Source organism: Pyxicephalus adspersus, chromosome 2 (genome assembly GCF_032062135.1).
Source record: "Pyxicephalus adspersus chromosome 2, UCB_Pads_2.0, whole genome shotgun sequence".
Lineage (NCBI taxonomy): Eukaryota > Metazoa > Chordata > Amphibia > Anura > Pyxicephalidae > Pyxicephalus > Pyxicephalus adspersus.
In genome coordinates this window covers 105,732,420-105,743,414 of record NC_092859.1, presented here as the reverse complement: position 1 = coordinate 105,743,414, position 10,995 = coordinate 105,732,420, and the positions used below count along the sequence as shown (strand labels likewise).

The 10,995-nt window shown below is 35.9% G+C and overlaps 1 protein-coding gene across 1 annotated transcript in view; it reads left to right on the top strand.

The window, feature by feature from the left end:
- The window catches only part of LOC140324134 (voltage-dependent calcium channel subunit alpha-2/delta-1-like), a gene marked incomplete in the record, with an annotated part of 94,587 nt that extends 84,176 nt beyond the window's left edge, over positions 1-10,411 (top strand). Inside the window, 1 exon segment of the mRNA XM_072401743.1 lies at positions 9,338-10,411. Within this exon segment, the coding sequence (XP_072257844.1) occupies positions 9,338-9,487 (150 nt within the window).
- Positions 10,412-10,995: the final 584 nt, after the last annotated feature.

Genomic DNA, 10,995 nt, shown 5'->3' with positions numbered 1-10,995 from the left:
AAAAGTGTGACCTGTTACATTTTGAGAAGTATTAGTATTAATCTGTGCCCTAAATATAAAAGTCTTTGTGAGCTTTGGTTTCAGTTATGATTACAGCAATCCCTATTTTTGTATCAGCAAAGATTATACCACTTACCAAAATAATCCTCCTTAGACTCTTTTCTTTTCACAATATGTAGATGTAACTAGCATCTCTTTTCTCTGAATTATGTATTTCATGATTCAAGGCTTTGTAAATGCTTTATATAAAAAATAGACAACCAATGTACTTGCATGTATCGGACTGAAGGAAAACGAGGTGAGAATTTTAGAGGTGACGGGAAGTACAAAGATTGGAAGTTCCTCTGTGGCTTGCCATAGCTTTTTTTTAAATGATTTATTGCCAAAATCAATATTCCCATTATTGAGTCACAAGCCACTGACAGATTTGGAAATACAATACAGCAAAGAATATATCTTCCCACATATTGTGACATGCATATATGAATTTAAATGAAAATCCAGTATATTTAATGTATATTTAACCTCCATTTTCTTAATAACTGTAGGCTAGGTCTCTCATGAGGATTGAAAGCCGAAACAATGGGGATAAACATATTAAAAAATAAATGTGATTGATCTGCTAAGAAGAATCAAGCTGAATAGTAAATGTATTTGAGCCTTTGGAATTGTATTGGTTCCTTTCTCTTTTACGGTTTTTACAATGATTTGTGGTTCTATAAGTATATAGTGTTAATAAAGGGGATCACTAGATAAATGCAATGTCTAAGTGAACCATCCACTAAAATGGAAGGTCTGTTACTGTTTACTGTATTATCCTGAATACGATCTTGGCTATCTTTATTGGCTTGGTTGGGATGACCTAATAGGCATGCTGGTGTTTATTAATTCCTGACACACGTAAGGGAAGCCGGGATTACTAGGTATCCCTGGCTACAAACTCTGATTGTCACCTGGGTGGAGATCAGGCAGGTAAAAACACTTATTGTAGAAGAGACATTGCCTGTCTGTTTCTGTAATAAACACCTACTTGATTGTCAATTCTTCAAAGTGGGACTTTAGTTTTGGGGATTACACTTCTGAAATTGTCAGAGCTCTTTGGTTTCACGAATGGTTACTACACTATTTTAGGTTTCAATGTTTTGGCTGATCAGTGCAAAGAGAAGGGCAATCCCTTAATTGGGAATATTTGCAATGATCAACACATGACTATGGTTCAACCTCTTCTCTGATTACTATGTGTATCTCTGTTGGGTGATTTGTATGCTTTCATTTATCCAAAAATAATCATATAGCACTGAAAGCCATTATTGCATTCAAAGAATGAGTAAAAATTAAGTCAGAACCACGTTCCTGCATCTTGTGGGTATCCACAGTTTTTAATGCCATAACTTTACAATTATTTATCCATTGACGTTTTGAAAAAATGTAAGCATTACTTTGATCACAAATGTTGATCACAGATCTCCTGGTGCTGTTCATATGGATAAAGGTAGTAATGTCCTATAGAACAGTCATTGTCAACCAGGGTTCCTCTAGAGCAGGGGTGTCAAACTCAAATATACAGAGGGCTGAAATTGAAAACTTAGACCAAGTCGTGGGCCAAACTTGAAATTTATTGAAAAAACTATGAATCTCAATAAGAAACAATAACACTACAATATGCACTGCATTTTACTGCATGCTCTTCTCATGTGTTCTTGTTTCTTCCTATTGAGATTAATTGTTTTACTTTGCCAGAGAATGCAATGTGAAACCAAATGAATTGCTGCATTTATGGCACAGTAAAACAAATAATATAGCACTATCTCTATGATAATTCCTTAATATTGGGTTTACCTGTCATTATAAACTCCGCGGGGTCCATGCATAGGCTGCTGTTTAATAAACATGAGTGATGCCGCAACTACAATTCTGCCATCAATTGCGTCTATAAAATGCGGGGCCATGCATAGGCAGAGAGGCCGCTGGTCTAGAGACGCGAGTGATGCCGGAAATTGTAGTAGCGGCATTGTACTCGCGTCTAAAGAACAGCAGCTTAATATGAATTGTAGCTGGCCCACCGTTACTACGGATTGCAGTAGCGGAGGGCGAGCTGCTATTCATATTAAGAATTCTTTTGGGGGCCAGAGTTTGACACCCCCTTTTTAGAGATTGCTAGAGGTTCCCTGCGCTGTTGCTGATTGACCTTTCATTACATGACGCCTGCCTAATTTTGGGTTCAACACCACCTTTTTTTTAGCTGTCTGTAAAGCTGGAATTATAAACTACCACTTGGTTTACTAAATGACCACTAACCTAAATGGCATTCTCTTTCATTTTTCTGGGATTCTCTAGCACTTGACAATTATTTCAATAGGTCATTTGGGCTAAAAGGGTTGAGAAATGCTGATGATAGAGAATTTCATCTGTCATGTGCCTATATTCACATGACTATGAATAAATGAATCAACTCCTTTAGCAAATCAATTTCGTACAATTATAATACTAAGAACTCCTCTTTATAGTATATCCCATTCCTCACCTGCTGCCCCTTTAGAAGCATCACCTTTACAAAACCATTTTGTGCTGTTATGTTTTACACACACAACCCTTTAGAGCTGTAATGGCATTTTAGGCAAATGCAAAAAAAACTCACAATATGCTATTAGTATAGTTAGGTTGCCCATAATCACCAATACCAAGCACATCCACATGAACTATGTATTTGTTTTAATCTGTCATACAAATACTGCATATTGTATAAGGTGTATGGATGTCAACTGAAATAAACCTTTAGTATATTGGTTTGGATGATAATATAGACTAGAGAAAGAATGTCAACATTTCTCTGTGTGAGTTGTCATTCTTGCTATCAAGCAAATGTGTTGTCTAATATGTTAAACATAGTAAAGTGTTGCTTCTGGAAAGTAATTATAGGTTCTCAATGGAAATAACACAGTCTTGCCTGCTGGATGGGTCTTGTCACACTGGTGAGAGCATAAAAGCATACATAGAACATGGGTTTACTTGAGAAAGACCCCTCCCTGTGATAATGATAGAGCTGATTGTTGGACTGATGGGATCAGACAAAAACCTGATGGGAGGGGTGTGTAGCAATCACCTTGCATGAGCAGCTGTGACATTCAATGCAAGAGAACAGGAAAAAAGAATGCTTGTTTAGTAATAGCAGAAAACAGCCGTCCCATTTATTTTTTTATTCAAACAACAATCCTTAGGTCATAAACTGGCAGATCCCTAACAAGAGATGAGAAATCTGCTTGTCATTTTGTCTGTGGCTGAGAAGTATTTTTTTTAACTCTTCTTTTCAATATTTGTGTATGCACATCAATGTTCCAATTTCACACAGATTTTCAGTTATTTGTGAATATTGATGCAATTGACGCCACCAACTTTTGCTACACTTGAGCTTTCATTATGACTGATTTATTAACCCTGAATTACTTATCATTTATGACAGTACTCTGGTCACTTTGATTGCTGGCAAACTGGCTAATGGCTGTTCTTAATTTAAATCTGCAGTATAACGGATAGACTATTGCCACCACTATTGTAAATGACAGAACTATTCACATTTACCTAGTAGTTTAGCAGTTTTATTATGTTTTACCAGTTGGAAAATTGTTAAATATACATTTGCAATACACCCATGTGAACTGTCTCACGTACTAAAGGACTGCTTGTTTAGATTTGTTATCCGGGCTTATCTGGCAGCACACAAAGCTTGCACTTCCCTCTATTTGCAAACTATACCACAGTTGACTTATGGTTCCTGGTCTTATTCTTTTTTTTTTTAAATGTGAAAGAGTGAAAACTTACATTTATTTATATATATATATATATATATATATATATATATATACATATATATATATATATATATATATATGTAATATGATATATGTAATTTACAATTTATCCCAATGTTTATGTTATGCAAATGATTTATAACTTTGATATTGATCCTTTATACACTTATTATTATGGGTACAATTTTCTTTTTATTATTATCTATAGAGATTATCTATAGAAATCAACAGTGTTTTATCAATCTGAAGGTATGTAGGGTACATACTAATAAAATAAAGGACCTCAGATAACTGGTCTACCTGTAATACATAATACACTTAGTTTGAAAAGTCAGCTAAACGAGAATGATGATAAGTTTCACTTTGCGGAATACCTTTAGCTAACTGTTCATAGATGAACATACAGGTGAAATAAATAACATATGAATACAGCTCAGTGTTCTCCCATGAACTTTTTTAAGCTGGATGAGAAGAAGCTCTAGGCAGGTGGCAGCGCTGTATTGTGACCCAACTTTTCAGTAACCATCCAAAACCCTAAAGAGGGCCTCCCACCAAAATGAATATATTTAAGTAAATAGAATAGATATCCCTTTCATATAACGTAAAAATTACCTTCTTTTTTTTTTCTTTAAATGTTTTTTTTTTTTAAAAGGGGGAAGCTCCTCTCCTTTTGTCTTTACTGCCACGGTGGTAAAGACTGAATGGGGGTGCAGAGCCTCCTCGGATACATATCATCATGTATCCCAGGAGGCTTCGGGCTGCTCTTTCTGCGCATGCCTAGTCTCAGAAGGCACAGGACCAAGTCGAATAAAAGTCCAGGGGATTCTGGGCCTCTTGACTAGCCCCTCAGGGGGCTGGGAAGAAATCCTCAGTTATGTGTTTATTTAAATATTCCAATTTTTTTTACCTTGTAAGAATTTAACTTGGTTACAGTAGTAATCATGTGTACAGTAATGCTCAGACTGGTTGAATGGGGAGCAGCATTTTAGGCCAATCAATTATGCTGTGTGCATATTGATTTACAGGGAATTTACCCTCAAGAGGAGGAGAAAGTAGTGCAAATAGAAGGGTGATTTGTTGCTGCACCTTCACAGTGACCAAGGAGGTGACCTTTTCATTCACTGCAGCATACAAAAGTCAAGTCACAGCCTTGCTGTTTGGTGTAAAAAACCTAAATGTCAAATCTGGATTGACAGTAAAAGAACCCCAATATATGCTTTTCACTGTATAATTAGCAGTAAGCATAGATTTCAGCTTCAAAACTGAGGTCATCAATTAGAGCCCAATCTTCATTGGCATTAGATGATTTTCTTTGCATGTTGGCACAAAAACATATGGACTACCAGTGGGGATTACCTTGAGCTCTTTTATAATAGGCCTTATGGAGTACTATAGTTGGCAATATGCATAGAACTGCTCTTCTGATTGCAGGCAGACAGCTTCTTTTTGAGCTCTGTCATGCTTCATCTGTCTCATTGTGCTGTGTTTGTTTTAGTACGTCTCATGCATGTAATTAACATTTAATTATGCACAATGAACTGTGTTTAAGGTCATCCATCGATTGTTATTAAATAATTCTTTTGTGAATTGCCTGTGTTTCAAAATTGTTCTGTGATGAACAGACAGTTTCTTTTACCTTTGTGTACAAAGGCAATACAATAGAGAACTACCATCAACTGTATATAAACCTGTGAGTGAGTTGTCACTGCCTTGTAAATGGACATTTCAAAAATGAATACATGTGTACTACCTGTTCTCATATCAATCGATTCAATAAGGCAGTTTAAACTAAAGTCTGTCACTGGACATTCTAGCTTACAAAATAGATGAAGCTTGGTTACTTTAATTTTTAGTTGCTGGGAAAGTCTGGAAGTTTTAACTTGTAATAGGGATATTTCCCCACATCTGGTTTTACCAACATTAATCTATTTTGTGAGTCGGTGCAGACAGCCTATAGTAAGTATCTATTAAAGAAAATTGCCAGTGACATAAAAACAGGGACAAACCTTCACAGCAAATGTCAAGATCTAAAATTTTGTGCAGTTAATGGAAACTCATCTGCATAATGGTGAATGACAAGACTTTCTTACGGAGAATGAACCTACAGTTTAGGTTATGAGTCTAACTAAAAATGAAAAATTCTGTCTAGCTAACAAGGTGATACGATGTGGATGTTATGAAAGTGATACACATGAAAAGTCGAGATATTTTAAGTGGAGAGATTACAAGACATATCGTGTTCTCAGCTATTGTGATAGACACTGAGCAATGTAATGTCAAATACTATTGCCAAGATCTTAGGATTGTTTACTGTTCAGTTTGTAAGTTAATGCTTTGAGCAGTGTGTTTTGTGAATTATTGATTAGATAATGATAGTAAACAGATGTATTAATCAAGAAGATACACTGTTCAAATTATTGACTTGCCTGTGATATCAAGGTGAGACCATCAATATGTAGTGCTTACAAAACACAGTGTGTTAAATGACTACAATATGTACATAAAATACTTGGCCAAAAATTGTTTTGATGAGTTAGCATGTGCTTTGTTATGCTATGAATACTATTGATCAATGCTATACATTTCAGAATAAAATACTTGAACCAAAAAGAGAGTAAAGAGTATATTTAGTTAGTGTCAGTCACATGAATGGGGAAGGTGGGTGAGTTGATCACTATGTCAGACCCTCTAAACTGTTTCAATAGAACTGGTACAATACTAGATTTTTTACAGATGTATGTATGCCATGTGGATTGATGATTGAGTTATGATAGTAGTGCCTTCATATTTCCTGCACTGTCTTCATATCACAGCAGAGAAAGAGCCAGTGGTGCAAAAAGAGCCACTTCTCTCATCTCTTGTGTATGTACCCAAACATCAATGTAAAGGAATATCTTACTTTTCTACTGTCAGCCTTCACCAATATTGGGCCTGAATTAATAAAGCTCTCCAAGGCTGGAGAGGATACACTTTCACCAGTGAAGCTGGGTGTTCCAGCAAACCTGGAATGAAAGTCATTTGTTATTTGCTAGCAAATGTTGGAATCCTGGACCAGATCCATTTTAGGTTTGATGGATCACCCAGCTTCACTGGTGAAAGTGTATCCTCTCCAGCAGTACCAAAGAGTTTGTTCACAATACAGGGGCTTCCACCCACCTAAAATTTCTTCCCACCCGGCTTGAAAAAATTTCTGGGTTGAGCACTGGAGAGCTTTAAAAAATCAGGCCCATTGTGCTGGTGTATTCCTATCCAACCAAGGTACAGGGTGTACCAACGTATGGGACATTCCCACTACTACTGACACCAATGTGAGGGATTTACCTTTTAGTACAGACACCAATGTAACTGTTTTTCTTCCTGTAAAACCAATGCAAGTCAGTCCTCACACTTACACAAAGCAAGGCCATTTCTAACCCTGCTGCATCGTTTAATGTTAGTACACCTATTGACATCAATGTAAGAGTACATTTTGCTTGCCATTTACCACCAATGTAAGGGAAAGGTTTTGTCATTGACCCAAGTATTGGAGCATTTTTGCTTCCAAAATCCAACAATGTAACGGGTGTTAAATTACATAATTTTTACTGAAGTCAGTATAATGGGCTGTACCATACATGAGACCACTACTCCGAGTAAATTGTGCAATATATTACATACCTAGCAGTGGATGGTTGATGAGTAGTTCCCAACTATTCTAATGAGATTCCCCTTTAAGCACACATGAAGCGTTATTAATGTATAGGACGAAAAAATCACATAGGTTAATCTGTGTCACTGAAATTCAATAGTAAGTAATCACGTAAACAGAATTTGTTTTATAATCATGAAAATGTTTTGCCTCCTAATTTAGTGGAATCCATAGTTAAAATGATTGTCAAGAACATACTGGGCAACAAAGTCTTGAACTTGTGTAAATTGTTTAAGTAATAAGGCTGAAGGCATTATATGTGGGTAATAGATGGTGTTAAAGGTCCCCACCCTTTTTTAGGGTTGGTTGTCCCAGTCTGATATTGATTGTCAACTACAATGGATTCTAATACTAACTCAGTGGAATAAAGTTCAACTATATGTACAGAAACTGATCATATGTCATTGTACTCATGTTTTTCTTACCATGGAATGTTTCCAGAGCAATATGTGTGGTTTATATATTTAGAACTTTTGAGCTGAATAAGTTTACCATATATGTCATTTTATCCTTTAAGTATGAGAAAATCTCCCTAATATGGATACAGAAAGCAAACTGTGGAGGTTATGACCTTTCCACCCTATTTAAAACAATAGAAAAAGTATGGGCATGGGCTGATGCACTTTATTATATTAGTTTATCTTGTTGTGTCAGTTTGACTTTTTCCTGGGATGCCAGAGATGTGATTCATTAGAAAAAAATCAGAAGAATAAAGTTTAATGCTAATAACCTAGAAAATTTAAATTATGTTAGTATCATTTTGAACACTATAATGATTGTATTGTATTGTTAAAATTGTGCTTTATCCATGATTTTTTTCAAGGATCTCCTGATTTTCAAGGATTGAAAAATGCAATATGCTCTGGACAATATGTTACATAAATTAAAATATAGAGATGCCATAAAAATACATTGTGGAACCCTACATTATAACCAGAATTACAGGTCATGTAGTAAGTAGATGTACACTAAGTTGGCTACTTTATTGTTAAATAGAAATCCGCAAAGGGTTCTTAGTAGAAACCATGACTTTAATTATCAATCTAATATTAAAAAAAACCTTTATACCGAAAGAATCTTACCTCCTTTGCATCCCTTTACAGGTTCAACTGGACTACTTTTTATATTGTGTTTAGGTGTTTTCTCATTTCAGTACAGGGGTTCTAAATGCAGTAAACACTGTTGCATTTTATTGTATTTAGTAGAAGCCAAATCTGTTACTTTGTTTTACTTAATTAGCACTAAATGATATGTGTCAATCACACCGGAATGCAAAACAAATATTACCCCATTTACAAGTATGTATGTTTACTAAAAATCCTAGCGTTTGTTGAGCATTTTCTCATGCCAGGTTGGAAAGAGTATATGAACGGGAATGGTTTAGAATTACCAAGTACTCAGCATGAGAAGTGGCTGTGTGCCATGTCACAATAAATGTGGCTTGCAGCATGCTGACATGTACTGCAGACCATGTGTTTGTGCCATGTTCTAAATCCCGCTTTAGGAAAACTGTACAGGCTAAAACTTGTATGAGATTGTAACGTGGCCATACACAGAGGGATATGGTTTATAGGAGCCTTAAGTCACATCATGCACTCTCATGTTCAGAGCAAGTAACATGATGTCTACATAGAAGCGGGGAGGAGGACTGGGCTGTCCCTTCTGAATCAGAATATAATGTCAAATATTCAACTTCAAGTGCACAGCATTCTTAGGTGAGTGCTATGTGCCAAAAGATGCCCCATTATTAAAGTGAAACTAAACTGTTTGGTGGGGGTGAGATTGTGCGATAATTGGCAGGTATGCTTTCTAAATATGTAATAGACTTAACTGTTTCCAGGCATCCTGCATCGATGACAAGTCCAGGTTCCCGTCACTGCCGTGTCCCAGGAAGCTTTCATTTTTGCCGGCAACAACACAGCAGACATCTGCATCCAGGGACATCCTCTATGAAGAATTGAGTTTGTTGGAGATTTTTTTTACACCATAAATGTTTTTATTGAATTTCAATAATTGTAGGCCTTGGAGAAGCCCTGCTAAAGCCAATTTACCAGGAGTCATTTGTAAAAAAAAGCCCTGTAAATTGATGAACAGTGGAATAAATGCCCCCCTTATAATGGTGACTGAAAACCATATTTATTCCCAGCTGAAACATTATTAGAGTCATACAGCTGGCTCTACCAAGAGAAATTAGATGCATCATCAAATCGGAGATCAACCAGCCACAGTTCAAGGAACTCCCAGCAACCTCCGGAGGAACCCTGGGGTACCACAAAACCTTGGTTGGGAATTGCTGCAAAAAAGTGTCACTTGGGTTATGCCTCATGTCTCATGATTTTTAGATGTCTACACAAGTGAGGCTTTTACAGGGTAATAACTTGATTAAAAAAAACACATCTTAACTTTTAGGAAGAATGTTGTTGGATTGGGAGGTCTAATTACAAGGTCTATTTAAAATAACTAAGGAGTATTTACTGTATAAAAGTAATATTGGACTCATATTCACCATTGAATGCATATCTTTTAAATTTTCCTGTCAGAGAAAATCACCAATGTTTGTTGCATTATGTTTGTACAGCAAACTTTTTTCCTGTTTTTTTTTTTTTAAAGGCTAAGCTACATATCTTAGCTACAGGTCAGGTACAGGACCAATTTTCACCTGCCGTGTCACTTCTGATGAACACTGAATTTATGGCTCCCATTTCACCAACACAAAAACTTTGCTAGAGGGGGAATACATTTGCTTTCCTTAAGTAAATTTGGGGGTCCTCTTTCAAAGCAATGCAACTTGCAACATTGAGAGATAATAAATACCATCAGAACATTAGTGCAGCCACCATTGTGTAAAGTGTTATACTATTTGTAATAGTAAAAAATGCAATTCTTTGTAGCAATTAACATAGAGATACTCTGTTTTAGTAAACCTTGATAATGTACAGTACATAAAAGAAAAAAATAAATCCTTTTTTTTGTTATTGCATAGCTGTGTGTAACTTAATTAAAGCAGAACAGTATTTGTGTGGAATACAATATGACTTGGCACCTGGCATAGAAGCTGCAACATTATGTCTCTTACATAACATTTATGTGTCACCACAAATACACTCTTATTAAAGAAAATTCCTGTCCTGGAGAACTTCTAATCTCATTTTGGAGCCTTAGGCACAAACAGATGAAGAAGTTATGCATTGAAATCCCAGATGTAAACGTAGGCGCACAAAACAAACTGCATCATGTATATGAGAGAAATGTTTTTACAAAAGACAATACGTTTTTGCTTTGATGAATAAGGTATGTGATTCTTTTTGATAAAGTTTTCTATCACTCCCTCATTTCCAGGGTTTCAAGCTCTGCTGGCAACATTACTTACACTTTATTAAACTGTTATAACAAACACTGTTGGTTATTATATCTAGTTAAATATACTAGTTCTCTACACTAAAAGTGTGTAGTGCAAAAGCAACTAAATCATTTGTTATCAAAGAGCTCAATTTTCCC